Genomic DNA, 17,068 nt, shown 5'->3' with positions numbered 1-17,068 from the left:
GGCTTCCTGGGAACCTTCTGCTGCCCAGCCCTGTGCCCAGCGGCCCCTGCAGCCACACACCCAGTGACAGGGTTGTGGCACACCCACTGTTACACAGCTGAGAAAAGCCCAGAGGGTGCCCGAGGCTATGCTGCTGGTGACAGGGCTGAGCCGGATTGGGAACCTGGTCTCTGAGGAGGGGCCTTGCTTTCCCGGCATGCATCTCTGGCCACTTACGTGTGCCTCCACCCAAAATACTGCCCCCTGCGGTGGAGCCCTGGGCCGGCTGGGAGCCTGCTGCCTTCACTGGGTGAAGGTGCTGTCTGTAGGTTGGGCAGTGCCCCAGGCTGCAGTCCCCCATCCGAGCCATGCCTTTCAAGGCCTAGCTAATCCTCCAGTGGGTGATGGATGATTTGTCCTCCCAATAACAGCTGGGCATGGCAGGTAGATTCCACCCGAGGAGGCAGGTTAGTTGTTAGCTGCTCTGGAGTCAGCCCCTAACTTATGGTGATCCCATGGTCAGTGTGGATTGGACCGTTGTGATCCACAGGATTTTCACTGGCTGAATTTTGGAAGTAGATGACCAGGCATTTCTGCTAGCCCATCTTAGTCTGGAAGCTCTGCTAAAACCTGTTCAGCATCATAGCAACACGAAAGCCTCCACGGACAGGTGGTGGCTGTGCATGAGGTGCACTGGCTGGGAATCAAACCCGGGTTTCCAGCATGGAAGGCGAGAATTCTACCTCTGAACCACCACTGCCCTAGGCAGACAGGAAGTAGAAACACACAGGCTTTGGGGTCCGTTCTGCATTGGGCATCTGCTGGGGCTGAACCCAAGTCTACATCTTACTGTTGAATGGGGCAAGTGGCAGGACCTTACCTGCTGGGCTGTGGTGAGGACACGCCAGGATGGGGCGGTCTGGGCTCCGGTACAGAGCAATGTTCATTAAATGTGTTGCTTAGTTAAATGTTGTAGTGGTGGTGGGGCAAGTTCTTATGGCTGGGGGGGGGGCTCAGATAAGGTCTGGGGGCATTAAGGGAAGGAGGATTCAGTACTGGGAAGTGGGCAGTGACAGAAGGGGAGAGGGAGGCCATGTGGGGGGCTAGCTCTCTTAAAAGCTTGGGATGACCTGGAATGCCCCCTCCCCCCAGTCCACCCCTGCAACTGGACCCCAGCACCCTCGAGCCAAGCTCCTGCCTTAGCCCATCTGCCCCCACCCCGAATCAAGACCACCTTTCTCCACAGTCACTATTTATTCTTCGTTCCTCTTTCTTTTCGTAAGAAACTCACAAAAGCCAGTGCAAAACCATGTGTGTGGGCGTCCTGTTTTGTATCACAAAGCTCCCCTTAATATATAAACAGGGGGAGGGGCTCACAAGAGATGAACATGATGAATTAGCTCTGCCATCTACTGCAAGGACCGTTTACAATTTTCAAAATAGACTTTTGATATGTGACCCACAGGGAAGGGAGAAGGGAACCTCTGGAGAGATGGGGAACATTGCGTCCTGGGCTGGTTTGAGGGGTCCTGTCTAGACCCATTAGGCGTGGATAGGGGAGAGGGGCAGTGGCGGCTGAGGAGGGGCCTGAGCAACAAGGCTGGATACTAACAGGGAGCCAGGGGAGGGGGTCGAGCTCCCTCACCCCCAGCCCTTAAGATGCATCTTCCCTTATCTAAGATGCTATAACTTCAGAGCAGGAAACTGGCTTCAGCACAGGGTGGAATGCGTGATTAACAGTGTAAGGTCTTCCCTGTCCCTTTTCCTGTTAGTGGGGTCAGAGAAAGTCTCAGTTGTGGGTGGTTTAATTCTTGTGCGGGGTGGGTGGGTGGGAGTAAAGAAATCACACCCCCTTCCCCAACAACTGCCACCAGAGCCCGATGTGGGCTGCACCTGAAAGAGCTCAGCCTGGGTCCTAGCGCCTGCAGATCTTGTGCTCTAGAGGCTCAAGCCTGATCTGGGCCGAGTTTCCTGTTTCAAGGGCCCTAGGAACAGCCTCAGGCAGCCTTGCAAATAACTGCCAGCCTGGCCTGAGAGTGCTCCATGGCAGGGGAGAGTCATGGCTGATTCTTGGCACCTTTAAGGAAAGCCCTTGAGGATGAAAGTCTGACCCACTCCAGAATGCACCTCAGCCAGATGTTTCTCCATGACCTGCCCTTCCAAGGTTCTCTTCTTCCTCCCTCTCTAACGTTTATGGGGCCCAGGAGGAGGTGGAAGAAGAAAAGACTGAAGGAGAATGAGTGAGTGGTGCCAGATGCCCACTGCTCTTCATACCTTGAAGGCCCCCAACTTACCTGGGGGCCTCAGAAGGCTGGGATGTCCCTGGGCTGGAGCCACAAAGCTGCCCCATTTGACTTCTGAACCCCACCCTACCTGGGTTTGGGTTTTCTGTCAAACTTGGACCATCCATTTTCCTTTTCTCGGAAGCTGGAGCTATGCATGTCGGTAGGTCTAGAGAGAGGCAGGCCCCAGACCCTTCTGAGACTCATCATCCCACCCTGAAGTGGGACAGCAGAGAGGACAGCAGACACCATCCCCACACCCCTGGCAAACATCACTAATCAAGCTCGTGGGAAGACAATACCTGACCTCAGTGTTCCAGGAAGGAGAGAGTACCAGCTGCAGCTCCTCCTGGCTCCTTGGGATGCCCAGCCTCTACAGAGCTCACAGGATTATTTATGGAGTCTCTAGGGCAGGCTGCTACAGGGACAATTTGAGAAGACCCAGTTTGGAGACCTGGAGAGAAGGGACAGCAAGGCATGGGTGAGGGGTCAAACTGAATCTTTACAGCAGGTACAGAGCTCCTGGCTGCATCTCAGAAGGGGAATAGGTGGCAGAGACGGGGGAAGAGTGGGCTCTGGGCTGTAGCTCTGACTCCCCTGGGTGACTGGAAGCCACATGGGGAGGATGAGAACTGGCACAGGATCCTGGGAGACAGAACGGAGCTTTTCCCAGGACCCTGACATGGGACTGTGGAGAAGAGAGCAGTTTCAGGCCTTACTGATCAAGCTTACTCTTCCTGGCAGACATCACTAATCAAACTTACCGTGCCTGGCAGGCATCACTAATAGGGATTCCAGGGCCCTCTCCCCACTGACCCCAGCCCAAACTGCAGTATCCTTCGCACAGCATCTGGCAGCCATTTCCTGATAGATCAAGATCAATGCGCCCATGAAATCCAGTTGCCAACACTGGTCTAGAATTTGAGGCCTGTGTATGCAGTATGCACAGCTGATATGTGGATGCTATGTGGGTGTGAATGAATCTGGGAACATCCCTCCCTGCCCGAACCTGGAGGGAACACTCAAAAATGTGATGCGGATGGTGAAGGGACAGGAAAAAACGTATCACAGCAGAAGTGGCCAAGATGCCCTGGGGTTCTTTAGCCTGGAGATAAGAGGGCTTAAGGGGAGACAATGTCTGACCTTAGCACCCTCCAGGAAGGAGAGAGAGCAAGTGGGATGCCACGGACGAAACCACAGAAAAACAGAAACCTCTTCTGTGTATTGAGCTGATGCTAAGTCAGAGCAGTCCACAGGCGGGGGGTGAGGGGTTGGGGGCGGGGGGACTGCCTGTCAAAGTAGTGAGCTCTCCGTCCCTGGAAGTATGAAAGCAGAGGGTGAAGTCTTGGCAGGGGTCTCGTGGAGACATCCAAGCCTCAGTTCTGGTATATGATCTTGGTGGCTCCTTCCAGCCCTGGGAGCCGGGGGAGAACAGGGAAGGGGATGAGGTTGTGTGGAGAGGTGGGCAGTGTAGAAAGGGAATGGGGGTGTGCACATGTGGGAGCTTAGAGAGGCAGGAGGGAGAGCAGAGTGAACACGGTCCAGAATTTTCTTAGCTGTAGAGCTAGCAGGAGGCGCCTCCTGGCCAGCCTGCCCTCTCTTTTCCCAGGATGCTGGGGGCAGGGAGGGATGTGGTCATGTGGCCAGCAGATCTGCGACAGAGCCCTGGACGGAGTGACAGGCAGTTGGGAGACCACCCAGGTCTAGTTCAGAACTGCCATGCATGTGCTGTGTGACTGTGCACAAGTCAACGTGCCTCTCTGGGCCTTTGACGTTATTTGGTCTAACAGATGAGGAAGGCAAGGCTCCTGGCAGCTGGGCCATTCTTGTCTGAAGCCCCCTCTGGGTCTCACCCTGGAGGCAGGACAGCTTCCTCGGCTGGAAGACCAGAAACTGTGCTGTAGGTTCTGAGTCCCTCAGGATGTGGCCGCTGGGGCCCGCAGGCTTTGACATCTCTCTCTGAGGTTTGCTTTTGCCTCCTTGCTGCCCAAATCCTCACTTTGTTGGCACCAGTTCCTGAAGCTGTGAGGAGAAAGGGCCCAGGCTCGGGGCTGCCAGAGTCCTGCTGGGCCGAGGAGGGGCCCTGGGACTGATGCTTGTTTGGTCTCTAGTGCAGACTGGGTTCAGGCGCTGGGGCCCCTCAGAAAGCCCATGGCACCCACCCCGGAGTCCAGGCAGGGGGCACATCAGTCCATACTTGTGTCTTCATTTTGTTTTGTTAAAAAAAATAGCTATTTCCATCCTCCCTCCCCCATTCTCCTCCCGGTCCCTCATGATGGCCTCACCTCCTCCCCTGGGGCCAGGATGGCAGGAGTGGGGGCAAGGGGAGGGCCTTGGGCGCTGGGCATTGGTGGGTGGGGTGAGTCTTCATCTACTGGATGCCCCGGAAGAGGCACATAGCAAAGATCATGGCGAAAAGCTGCAAAGGAAGCAGGAGTCGGCTCGTCAGGCTGGGCCCAAAGACCTCTGTGGGATGTCCCACCCCGAGGGAAAGGGATTGCTGCCTCTAGGGCAGGACTGGGGCTCACCCACCACTCTCACCTCACTCTTGCTGCTGAGATTTCTGACATTCCCCTGGAGGCAAGACCCTCTCACCACCTGAATGTAGCGTCATGGAAGGAAAGGGGACTTTGGACACTGAGAGACGTGGGTTCAAATCCCAGCTCTGCTGCTTGACAGCAGTGACCTCAGGCAAGACCCTTCCTTTCTCTGCCCTGAGTATGTATTGAGGAGCTTAGTGTGTGCACCATCCTTGGTGCTTTCTCAGAAACTATTCACAGAGGAGGAAAGAGGCACAGAGAGGTCAGGTAACTTGCCTAAAGTCACACAGCTACATGAGGTGGAGCTGGGGTTTGAGTCCAGGCATTCTGACCTCAGAGCCCATGGTCATAACCCCTGTACTCTCCCGCTTCGAGCTCATAGGAGGTGGTGAGGTGTCAGTATAACAACATAATGATACCTGTTATATAGTAGGTGCTTAGTAAAACCTCACCAGGACTATTATTAATAGGCAGTGAAGATGCATCCCTCACCAGAGTTATCATGATAAGCACAGTCACTGGGAGCCTGCCTAAGGGCCCTGGGGTGCTGGGGCGGAGAGGCCCTGACTCAGGGACTCGCTTCTCTGACCAGATTTCTGATGCCAGTGGCCAGAGGTGTTCCTTGCAAGTAGCACAAGAAGCAGTTCTCAGACCATGAGCTCATGGCCAAATTACCAGGAGGGTCAGTGGGGCAGAGGAGGCGAGGCCGGGACAGGGCCGAGTCTTTGAGGCAGGATTCTGCTTCCTGTAGCAGCCAGCCAATGGGGCCTGGGCTGGGTGTGAGGGGTCCTGGTGGGATCAAGCACCTAAATACTGCTTACTGAGCCCCTACTATGCACCAGGCATGTTTCCCTGCCATCTGTAATCCCCACAATGCCCAGGAGCAAGAAGATTAGCACCATTTTGCAGATGATGAAACTGAGGCTCAGACGTCCTGCATCTGGGGGAGGCAAGCTGGGAGCTGGACTCCAAGGCCACGTTTTTTCAGCACTGGAAGCTGCTCCTGAGGTTCCCCCCAGGTCCCAGTGCAGACTTAGCTGCTTCCTGTCCATGGCCTGTGTCCTCCCGCTAGAGAGAACTCGGTCCCTCCATCCCAGGGCTAGAATGGTACTGGCATGCACTGTGCATGGTGAATAAAGGAATGAAGCTAAGACCCTCCCTCTCCCCCATCCCCAGTGCCCTCCACAAAGCTTCTGGAAGCAGGGCTGTGGGCATAGTAAGAACCTGAGCAAGGCTATGTTTAAGGGGCAGGTGTCTGGGCGCCCAGTAGGCAGCCCTGCAGAGTGGGAGGGGAAGATCCCGCTGCCTCACTTCACTTCCCTGCAGGCCAGGAACTGGTGAGCTCCCCACCCTGGAGATGGGAGGCTGGGGGGTAGGGTGGGGTGGGCAACCTGCCTGTTCAACCTCCTGGAGCAGCCCGTTGGAGCTCTGGGCGAGGGCAGCAGGAGTTGGCAGTGACGCCCTTTGGATGAAGCTCCACCTAGTGGTGGCTTCAAAAGCGCTGCAGCTGGCTGCCTTTAGAGAGGGCTCTGGAGCCCTAGGTAAAGGGGGCTAAGACCACCATTGTGCGGTTAACAAGGCCTCATAGGCCCTGAAGAAAGGACCTGATCTAGAACCGCAGGCTGCGGCCCCTCCCTCAAGTTGGCTGTGTGGATCCCACTATCAAGAGCACACTGGAAGCTCAAGGGGCTCGGGGATGTAGGGCTCTCAAAGCCAGCCCATCCCCACTGCCTGGAGACAGACACAGTTGGCTGACCACCCATCTTCCCCACAGCAGGGGATCCATGGGGTCTGTGTTAAGAAAATCCAGAAAGGAGGTGGGGGGTGCAGCCCCCGGGGGGTGTCTGCCCCAGGCCCCTCATGAGCCTTACTGGGGGGTAGAGGGGAGCAGCAGTAGCGACGGCCCTGCACTCACCTCGATGGCCAGCACCCCTATGGCGAGGGCTCCAGCCAGGTAGACGTAGGTTTCGAAGGCGTTGAGGATCACCGTGTAGCAGCCCTGAGAGGGGAGGAGCAGAGGTGAAGCACGGCCCAGAGGGACTGCCTGGGGTGAGGGGTCAGAGGTCAGAGGTCAGAGCAGTGTCAGCACGCTACCCGCTCAAACTGATGATGGGCCACAGAAGGGACGGGAGGGGCTAGAGGAAAAGCCTTGAGGCCATAAACATGGGGGTGCAGTGCTGGCAAGACACTGAGGACCTTGTCCAGAAGAGAGAGGACATCCCTGAGCCCAGTGTCTGCTTCATGGCACCCTGGGCCTTGACTCCTCACTCCCTCTCGCCCCCCACCCCCCACCCCACCAACTCAGGCTTTGGCAGCAGAGCCTTCGGGTCCCTGGACTGAACCAAGCCAACCAGGCAGGCCAATGGAGGCATCCCTGGGCGTGGCCCTGAGACACCTCGGAGGGAGGGAGGTAGGGGGATGGGTGGGACAATTGCACCAACCCACAGTGACAGTCCACTCTGCCAAGAGCTTTGCTGGGGTCTCATGGGCTCTTTAATATTTAGTTCTCATTCTAGCCTCTTGGGGAAGAAGGCTTTTATCTGCATTTTACATATGAGGATTCGGAGGGAGACAGTGAGTAGTTGAAAAGGTGCTCAAGGTCACCCTCAAGGAGGAAGGGACATGCACTGAGGGGACTCCAAGTTCTTGCTCTTTACTGTGTTCCTTGCAGGGTGCAGTGGGGAGAGGGAGCCGGGCATCAGGGCACTGGGAAGGCTCAGTCTCCCCCATCTGGGCCGGTTCCCTGACTCAGAGCCTGGAGCACATGTCTACACGGAACCTCACCTCACCATCCCCTTCCCAGTGGCTTCCCACCCCCGACCCCAGCTCTGCAGAGACACTTGGACGGGACCAGCTCTCCTCCACCTACCATGGCAGACTTCTGGTCCCCTAACCATGCTGGCTGTTGTCCAGCACCTGTCTGGAACATTCCATCTACCCGACCACAGACACCCCCACCACCCTCCTGACCTAATCTGGCAAAGAGAGCCAGGCTGGAGGTGACATCACAGTGACCACCCACAAGAATTGACTCCCACATTTGTATCTCTACATGGACCTTCCCTTGAGCCCTGGCCCATATACCCAACTGTCCACTTGGCACCTCTACTTGGATGTCCCAAAGGCACCTCATACTCAACCAGATTTGAGATCTTCCGCCAAACCAGAACTCAGAGTCATCCTCAACACCTCCTCACCCCCACATCTGACCACCAAGGACTCCTGAATATTTCTCAGCTATACACCTCTCTCCATCTCCGCTGCCATCACCCTGGTCTAACACACAGTCCTTTCTCACTTGGACCAGTGTAAAAGTTTCTCCTGTCCACAGAGCAGCCAGAGCACCAACGTGATCACATGGCTCCCTACATGGAACTTGGAGTGGGCTTCTGTTGCTCTTCCAGCATCCTCTGCATTGGCCTATAGGCCTGCTGATGGTCTCTCCTGAAGCTCATCCTACCCTGTTAACCTTCTCCAGCCACAGTGGCCTTGTCTTGGTACTTGGAACACAGCATGCTGCCACCCACCCCAGGGCCTTTACACATGCTGCTTTCTGGCTGGAATGCTTTTCTCTTGCCAGGAGGATGATGGTGTAGCACTTTGTGTCGAGGAGACTCACCGCAGCATCCACAATCACAACCCACCAGGAAGCAGGTGGGGTGCACTGGGGTGGGAATAAAGCAGAGAAACAGCAATGCTGTGGGGAGGGAAGGCTCCAGCTCATTCATTCAAATGGGGAATATAGATGATTTCCTACTGGTGGTCACCATACTAGCCTACAGCCAAAGTCTAGCAAGGTCACCACCTACTGGGAGGCCTCTGGTTTGTTTCCAGCAAGAGAATACATTCTTCACATGCCTGGGTGACCGTCTTGACCCAGTGGAGGCTGGGAAGCAAGCTCAACTCATACCAGTGGAGAAGCCCGAGTATTCATCATAGGTCACCTTCTTTTGGGATTTCCTCATTTCTCTTCATTAGAGTTCAATGGTAGACAGAGCCAGTGGACTAACTAGCACCCATTGACAAGTACCCTTTGCCTTGGCTCCTGGTGGCCATGTGACCCAGTTTGGGAAGAGAGACCTTAGCAGAAATCTGCTGGGCATTTCTGGGAAAGCAGCTGATGCTACCTTTTCCCCTTCTCCCTGCCTTGAACATGGGTGGGATGTCTGGAGCCATGACAGCCACTTTGCCACCATGAAGTGGTACACACAAGGAAAGGCCATGTGGATTACAGAGACCAAGCCCTGACTGACATGACTGAGCCACTGGTACAATGTGAGAATTCAACAGCTTCCAGAATTCTTGCCATGTATGAAACACAAACTGGCATTTGCTTAAGCCCCTTTAGTTGGGGGGTTTCAGTTGCTTGCAGTCAAACATGTTGCTCAAGACTGTGTTGGCGATGAGAGGCAAAGTCAGAAATACATCCTGAGCTTCAGGGAAGTGAGGCTTGGGGAGGGGGGAACAAATACAGAGTCCCACAGCAGAGGGTTTTAAAAGGGAAGAATGCTCAGGGGGGATGTGAGTGTCTCAGAAAATGAGTCAACCTCGGATGATCCCCATGAGGAGCAGAGGGAGAGTCACTGCGAAGAATTAATGTGACTGTGCAGAGCTGTGATGAGCTCTAATTTCAAAGCCATGCCCATGAGATGAGAGGAGGCATCCTAAGGGAGGACGAATCCAGAAATGGGAAGCGTGTCAAGATGAAGCTCCAAAGGAACAGGGCCCCGTGAGAAGCCTTCATGAACAATTTACAAACGGCATTAAATAGAAAGATATAGGCCTGGCCATGGGCAACAGGTACCTCTAAACAGCACCACCTTAAACAAGCGAGAAATGTATTTGTCTTTCCTATAAAATCCTGAATGATAGTGGCCACTCTGCTGCATGGAGATGTCAGTGGCCCAGGTTCCTTCTCTTTCGATGCTCTGCCATCCTAGGGGGGTGCAAGGCCTGAAACAGCTCATCAACACAGCCGTATTCTGGCAAGGGGAAAGGGAGGAGGTGTGGCCTCAGCATTTTCTCTTAAGGACATGACTCAAGTTGCACAAATCACTTCTGCTCACCATCCTTTGGCTAGAACTGAGTCACATGGCCTAGCTGCAAGGGAGTCTGGAAATGTAGCCTTTACCTGGTCATGATAAGTCTTGATAAACACTCTCTTTCTAAGGAGGGAGGGGTAAATTGAGTGTGGGGACAGCCAGCAGTTTCTGCCACCGTATGGTGGTCCTGAGGTCCAGAGAAGGTTGTCTTATGTAAGGTGACCCAGCAGGTAATGGCCAGCATGACATCAAAGCCTGAAACTTTCCTGCGACATTCCACGGCCTCTCCCCTTGGCAGGTCTGCGAGACTGTGGACCTAACCCCTTGGGTGCCCCTCTTCCCCCCAACCCAGCAGTGGCTGGGTCCCAGATGGAATGTGGTTCTAGTGGCCCCGTCTCCTTTGACATGGCGTGGGCAGGTGCAGGGGATGGAGGCGCTAAGTTCATGGAGCAAAGCTGAGGCTGGAAAGGGCCTCCTCAGATCGCCAGGTGTCAGCTCCACTGTCACCTCTCCTGGCACTCCATGAGGCCTGCCCTGAGCCCCTACCCCAGCCCCATTCTAGCCCATCATCTGATTTTATTTTCTTCATAGCAATTATTAAAAAAAAAAAGGGGGGACTGATTGCTTTTTATTTGCTTGTTGCTTGTTTATCATCTGCTTTCTCTAACTAGACTGTGAGCCTCACAAGAACAGTAGCCTTGTCTCCTGTCCCCTGCTGCATCCCCTGCCCCAGTAAACCCACCCCATCATAAGATTCCCATTAAAGGCCTAATCCAGAGACCTGCCTGGGGTACGGGCTCAGTTCACCCTTATCCTCTCCCTCCCTGCCTCCTGGCCTTTCCTGGTCTCTTGCACACTCCAGGGGGGGACTGGTCAGTGGGAGCAGGGGATCAGAAACAGGGGCACTGTCTGTCTCACAGAGACGGGGGACAAAGCCCAAAGCCAGGGCCCTAGCTTCCCCAAGAGCTAGCACACGCAGGAAGGGAAAGGATTTCTTCCAAGGCTGAGAAGTCCTTGGGCTGCAAGAGAAGCAAAGAAGTCTAGGAGCGTCCTTGACCTTGGAGGGTCAGGTCAAGAAGACCTTACTCCCTTGGGCATAGGTGTGCCCTCTTCCGGCCATGTGACCTTCCTCCTCGATAGCGTGAAATGTAATTCTGGTTCTGGCCTCCAGCCTGCATTATCAGAAGGTCAGGGAGTGTTGGAAAACTCCTACTCATCCTTAACTCCAGCCCAAAAGCCCGCTCCTCTGACCTGTGCCAGCCCTGGACTGCCTGCTACCCTGCTCCTTTCCTCTTTGGTTGGATCTCAGGGGCTTTGATGAAGCCTCTCTCAGCCCCTGTTCAGGAGAACACATATCATGGCCAACACCTGCTTGGGACTCCCGGGGTGCCCTCAGATCCTTGCAGCCAACACTGCACCCACCCAGTTCTGGCCACCAAGTCTCGATGGACTGGCTCCCATACCTGCTTGTTCAGGAACAGGTCCCTCCCCAGGAGGCAATCCTCCCTGCTCAGTAGGACCCCGTCCCGAGTCTGGGGTTCCCTTCGGCAGCAGGCCTCTGGGACCACGTCACTGTTCAAAGTCAAAAGTCGAAACACTGACGCAAACTGAAAGTCTTCAGGCCCGTTGACCCCACAGCAACCAAACTAGGAGGAGAGCAAAAAGAAACGGTCTGGTGGGCGGGGGCTCAACCCAGGGACAGAGCTGGGCAGCCTCGCCAAAGACCACAGCAGAGGCAGTCACGGCAGAGCAGAGTTAGAAGACCCAGGTGTGGACCTGCTCCATTCTGTTCCTCCTGTGTGACTTTGAGAAAGTCACTCAACCTCTCTGAGCCTTCGGTGTCCTCGTCTGCAAAACGGGGGTGATAATAACAACTCCCAACTTACTCCTAGTAAGCAATCAATAAACAGTTACTTTGATTATTATTGAAGTCTCTGGATGTTGCAAATGATTAAAAGCTTGGCTGCAAACCCAAAGGTTGGTAGTTCACCCAGAGGCGTCTTGGAAGAAAGCCCTGGCGATCTACTTCTGAAAGATCACAGGCATGGAAAACCTCATGGAGCACAGGTCTACTCTGACAAACATGGGGCCACCATGACTGAACTGACTCAATGGCAACTGGTTTGATTTGTTATTATTATCATCTATGACATTACTATTGATTGGATACCCAAGTCAGGGAGAGCAAACAGGTTTCATCCTGAGTTTTGACTCGGATCACTTGGTAATGGCTGCCCAGAATGCTGCCTCGATACTGATTCTGAGGCCAGCTCTGGGCTCGGTGGAGAGTGCCCTGATTGATTACTGATGTCTGCCTCAGGCACGTGAGCAGTAAGGACCATGGAGGCCAGACATTGGTTACAGTGGGTATCACTGCTGACTGTTGACAGCATCGGGGGTGGGGCCCACTCACTGTGATCATGACTGAGTTCCAGGTGGCAGAGAAGACATCTGTGTCGTTATTGCCCTGGTAGTGCTTGGTAAGCTCCTTGGTGAAGAATTCACGGGTGAGCTGGGGGCAGAGGGAGGGGCTGAGCTGAGACCCTGCAGTTTGGTGCACCCCCACCCCCCACCCTTGGCTCCCCACTGGAGGCAGGGAGAGGCAGCCCTGGGCTGACAGAATGGGGAAAGCCAGCCAGGGAGGGATCCACAGGAACCGAGTAAGAGACAGCGAGGTACGTACATTTTCTCTGAAGATGAAGGCCAAGATGGCCGCCGAGAGCTCTGCCAGGAAGATGATCAGGATGAACAGGAAGAACTGCAAAGAGAGGAGGGGGCGAGCTTGTGAGCCCTGAAGGGATCTCAGAGCAGCCAGGGCTTGGCTGGAAGGGGATAGGGCAACTGCTCACTGATGTGGTGCCTTGGTGCCCTTTGGTCTGTCACACAATTGATGTAAAATACTGATTTTCTAAGACGAAGACACTCCACCATCATAAACCAGACATTTCTCACAATAAATGTACCAACAATCCATCTTTGACATCAATAGGTTGTTAATAAAAATATGGAAAAAGTAAATAAATATGCCTTCCATGTAAATGGTAGCTTTTAGACAAGGCCCTTTTGTGCAGTGTACAGTCTGAACAACCCTCCCGGCGGCCCTGGAAGGAGACTGCTGATGAAAGCCATGTAGCCCCCATCCAGGTGGATTTTCCCCCAGGGGGATGGTACAAGCTGTGGGAATCTTGGGCTCCTTGCGGATTCTTGGCTGGCTTTCCCCACCCCGCCGGCCCAGGGCTGCCTCTCCCTGCCCCTGCTGACATTTAGGGGGACTTAAGGATGTGCTAGAGTCTCTGGGTGGTGCAAATGGTCAACACACTTGGCTGCTAACCAAAAGGTTGGAGGTTCGAGTCTGCCCAGAAGCACCTCAGAAGAAAGGCCTGGTGATCTACTTCCAAAAAATTGGCCATTGAAAACCCTTTGGAACGCAGTTCTACTGTGACACACATGGGGTTGCCATGAATCAAAGTCAACTCAATCGCAATTGGTAAGCATGCGTTACCACCCATCTGTCAGTGGAGGCTTGCATGTTGCTATGATGCTGAACAGGTTTCAGTGGAGCTTCAAGACTAAGATGGACTAGGAAGAAAGGCCTGGCAATATACTTCTGAAAATCGACCAGTGAAAACCTTATGGATCACAGTGGTCAGATCTACAACTGATCATGGGGATGGTACAGGACTGGGAAGCATTTCCTTCTGTTGTCCATGGAGTCACCATGAGTCAGGGGCCAACTTGACAGCAGCTAACAACACCACCAACAAAGCGTTTGCTGCTATCTCAGCGGCCTGGCATCTGTATCTCTGGCAGGCATCTCTACCTGCTCTGCCCACCTGCCCTCCTGCCCCTGAATCCCTCGTTCCCACGGGGAGTAGGGGGTGACATTGATCTTTGGCTACAATAAAGGAGCAAGACTGGGGGAAAGGTGGTGTGTCCATCAAAATCTGAAAACGCGGGGGCTGGAGTTTGAAATCTAACACAAGGCCCTCTCTGCTCTACTCCCCGCGTTCCTTGTTGTTCCCCAAGTTAACAATGATGTGTCTCTTCTCAGAGCCTTCACATGCTGTGTTCCCTCTGCAGGACACTCTTTCTGTCCTCATTTCTCCAGCCCAGGTGAATCACCAGCCCCTTCCTGGGGAGACGCCTTTCCTGACTTCCCAGGCAGAGGGAAGCCCTCCCTCCTCTGGGCTCCCCCACATCACAGTGTCCAACAGAGGGGCCCATATGGCAGATGCTGGGTTCCCACTAGACTCCTAACTCAAACACACGTGTACTATTTGCATTCCCCAACACCCAGGACAGCAGAGGCATCACGATTATGAGATGAATGAATGAATGAATGAATCCATGAGTGCATGTCTCGCCATAATGACCTCGCTATCCTGCTACACCGTGGACTACCAGAAGAACAAACACATCAGTCATAGAAGAAATACAACCAGAATGCTCCCTAGAAGTAAGCATGGAGAGAGTTTGTCTTGCTTCCTTTGGACACATGATCAGGAAAGACCAATCGCTGGAAAAGGGCATCACAGTTGGTAAAATAGAGAGTCAGCAAAAACGAGGGAAACCCTCAGTGAGATGGACTGACACAAAAGCTGCAACAATGGACTCAAACATAGCAAGGATTGTGAGGATGGCACAGGACCGGGTGACGTTTCGTTCTGTTATACACAAGGTCACCATGAGTCTCAGCCGACTAGACGGCAACTAATAGCAGCAATATCCTGCTACTTCTCGAGCCGCTACTTCTCAGGCCCTGGTGGGCAGTGCTTGGAGGCGGAGCTGTTGGCAGGAGAAAGAGGAAACTGCTTTGCTTTAGTATTCAGCTTTGCCAGTGCGCTTGACATTTACGAAGTCCGTGACCATGCTGGGTGGTAACCCTAACTAGAAACCACCTGAAGTGGAAACCCACGTAATCCTGGGTGCCCACGCCGAGACTGGTTCTCACACCCCGGCTGACCAAGACCTGCACACGTGGGTCACAGTCTTCAGAACTCCCCAGCCCCCACTGGATGGGCAGGGGCTGGGAGGGAGCAAAGGATGTGTTCTCAGCTTCTCAGCTTCCGCGGCTCCTCCTGCACCCCCACCCCCACCCCGCCACCCGCTGATGATGGAGGCCCCTGGCAGGGGTCCTGGCACTTCCATTTGGCTGGTGATGGATCATCATGGGTCGGTTCCATCTCACAAGGCCCCTGTCGGGAGCACCTCCCTGCCCTCTGCCCTCATGGTGGAGCTGCTGACAGGTCGTCGGGCTGGCAGACAGCAGCCTCGGAAATGGTTTCCGACCACGGTGCCGCGGTGGAGCTGGCTCTGGCTACTGATGGTGTTATAAACTACGGACGAGGCAGGTTCCAAGCCTTGTGCACTCTGGTTCATCACTCAGAGTGTGCGATCCAGGATGACTGAGCACGGCTTAATGAGATAACGCAGGCAAAGTGCTCAGCACAGGCTGGTCCGATCCAAGAGCTGCCCAGGTGGAGGCTCAGGGCCAAGAGGAAGCATGGCTGCCAGAAGACAAGTGCTGGCTTGGACGCTCTCTGGAAAAGTAACAATGGCTACCATCTATTGAGCACTTGTCTCAATAGATGCCTGGGTGGGGCAAACGGTCGCCACTGAACTATGAACCTAAAGGTTGGAGGTTCAAACTCACCCAGTAGTGCTGCAAATGAAAGGCCTGAAATCTGCTTCCATAAAGATTACAGCCCAGAAAACCCTATGGAGCAGTTCTACTCTTTAACACATGGGGTCGCCATGAGTCAGAATCAAATGTATAGCAACTGGTACTGGGAACATGGTTTACCACTGGTTCTATGGAGGGGCTCCCCCTGGGCTGGCCACAGGGCTTGTCTGATGCTTCCTGGGGTTTCTTCAGCCAAGGTCTTCCCCAGGGTTTGTTCTCTCGGAGTTGACCTAACCTCATCCCATTTGCCTAAGGACACACTTGCCGTCCTGAACGTCAAATTTACAACACTTTGCTTAGGATGGAAAAATGAACAAAGGGGGAGGAAACTGCTCATTTGCCTCCTTGTAAGCATTTCCAGGTTTTCTAACCCATCTGCCTACGGGCACGTCTGCTTTCAGTTCTCATTTCTAATAAATATTTACTAAATTTACATACTTCATGTACAATTCAGCTTGTTTATCTTTTAAATACACTTGTCTCATTTTGCTGTTTGTTCTCTTTTCCAATTCAGCATGCCTTTGTTATAAAATATTTAAAAAAATTAGAATCTTTGGATAAATTGGCTTTAAAAAAATCCTTGAAATGCTCAAAGGTAAGCAAAAAAGGAAACAGGAATGCTATAGAATTCCAATAACAGGCTGAACTTGTCCTGTTGTGTGTGCAAATGTAAAACTGATCAATAGGAGTGTTTGGAAAATATATCCTTAGATAAGTTGATCATTAGGTGATTTGGTCATTAGGCTCATTAGTCCTTAGGCTGAGGGTCCCCAAGACCCTGTGGGTTTTCAGCCTCAGAGCAAAGAGGGTGCCCAGTTAGCCCCCATATCTAGGCCTCCTTTCCCTGCAGGACTTGGAGCCAGGGTTCCTGAGGTGGCTAAAGCCACTCTTCCTTGGCCCCCCTTGAGACAAGTCTTCCCTCTTTCCCAGCAGGTCCAGGAGGCAATCTCATGCTTCTAGAAGGACAGGACCATCAAGTATGAGACTTAGCACCACTTACCAGGCAGATCCACTACACAGCCAGGTCCAGGCTGGAAGAGAGAAGTGATTCTTCTTATTTTTTAGGTCACGAATCTTTTTGAAAACCTTTCAGAAGCTATGGTGCCTCTCCTCAGAAACATGTGTGCATGCATGCACACACACACACACCTTCACATAACACATAACATTTTGCACATAATTTTAGGTGAATTTTGGATAGCCTGAGTCCATTCCAGGTTAGGAGCCCCTGGACCAGCCCTGAGTCCAAGTGTCCCCTGACTCTGACCTGCACTGTGACCTTAGGCAGATCATCCTGCAGGCTCTGGGTCCCAGAGAAAGGGAAAAGAGAGGAAAGGGGGAGAAAGAGAGGAGGGGAGGGAAGGGGACAGGATGGAAGAGGAGAGGAGAGAAGATGTGAGGAGAGGAGATGTGAGGAGAGGAGGGGAGATGTGAGGAGAGGAGGGGAGATGTGAGGAGAGGAGGGGAGATGTGAGGAGAGGAGGGAGATGTGAGGAGAGGAGGGGAGATGTGAGGAGAGGAGGGGAGATGTGAGGAGAGGAG

The 17,068-nt window shown here is 53.6% G+C and overlaps 1 protein-coding gene across 1 annotated transcript in view; it reads right to left on the bottom strand.

Annotated features, from left to right (window-relative positions):
• Positions 1-4,465: 4,465 nt before the first annotated feature.
• Positions 4,466-17,068, bottom strand: part of TSPAN18 (tetraspanin 18) — a 24,293-nt gene continuing 11,690 nt past the window's right edge. The window contains exons 4-8 of the mRNA XM_004387647.2: positions 12,527-12,601; positions 12,257-12,355; positions 11,307-11,489; positions 6,717-6,800; positions 4,466-4,680 (exon numbers count right to left, since the gene is read on the bottom strand). Of these exons, the coding sequence (XP_004387704.1) occupies positions 4,633-4,680; positions 6,717-6,800; positions 11,307-11,489; positions 12,257-12,355; positions 12,527-12,601 (489 nt within the window). The 3' untranslated portion in view covers positions 4,466-4,632. The remainder of the gene's footprint in view (positions 4,681-6,716; positions 6,801-11,306; positions 11,490-12,256; positions 12,356-12,526; positions 12,602-17,068) is intronic.

Source organism: Trichechus manatus, unplaced genomic scaffold (genome assembly GCF_000243295.1).
Source record: "Trichechus manatus latirostris isolate Lorelei unplaced genomic scaffold, TriManLat1.0 scaffold00191, whole genome shotgun sequence".
In the NCBI taxonomy this organism is placed as follows: Eukaryota; Metazoa; Chordata; class Mammalia; order Sirenia; family Trichechidae; genus Trichechus; species Trichechus manatus.
This window is presented reverse-complemented; position numbering and strand designations above follow the sequence as displayed.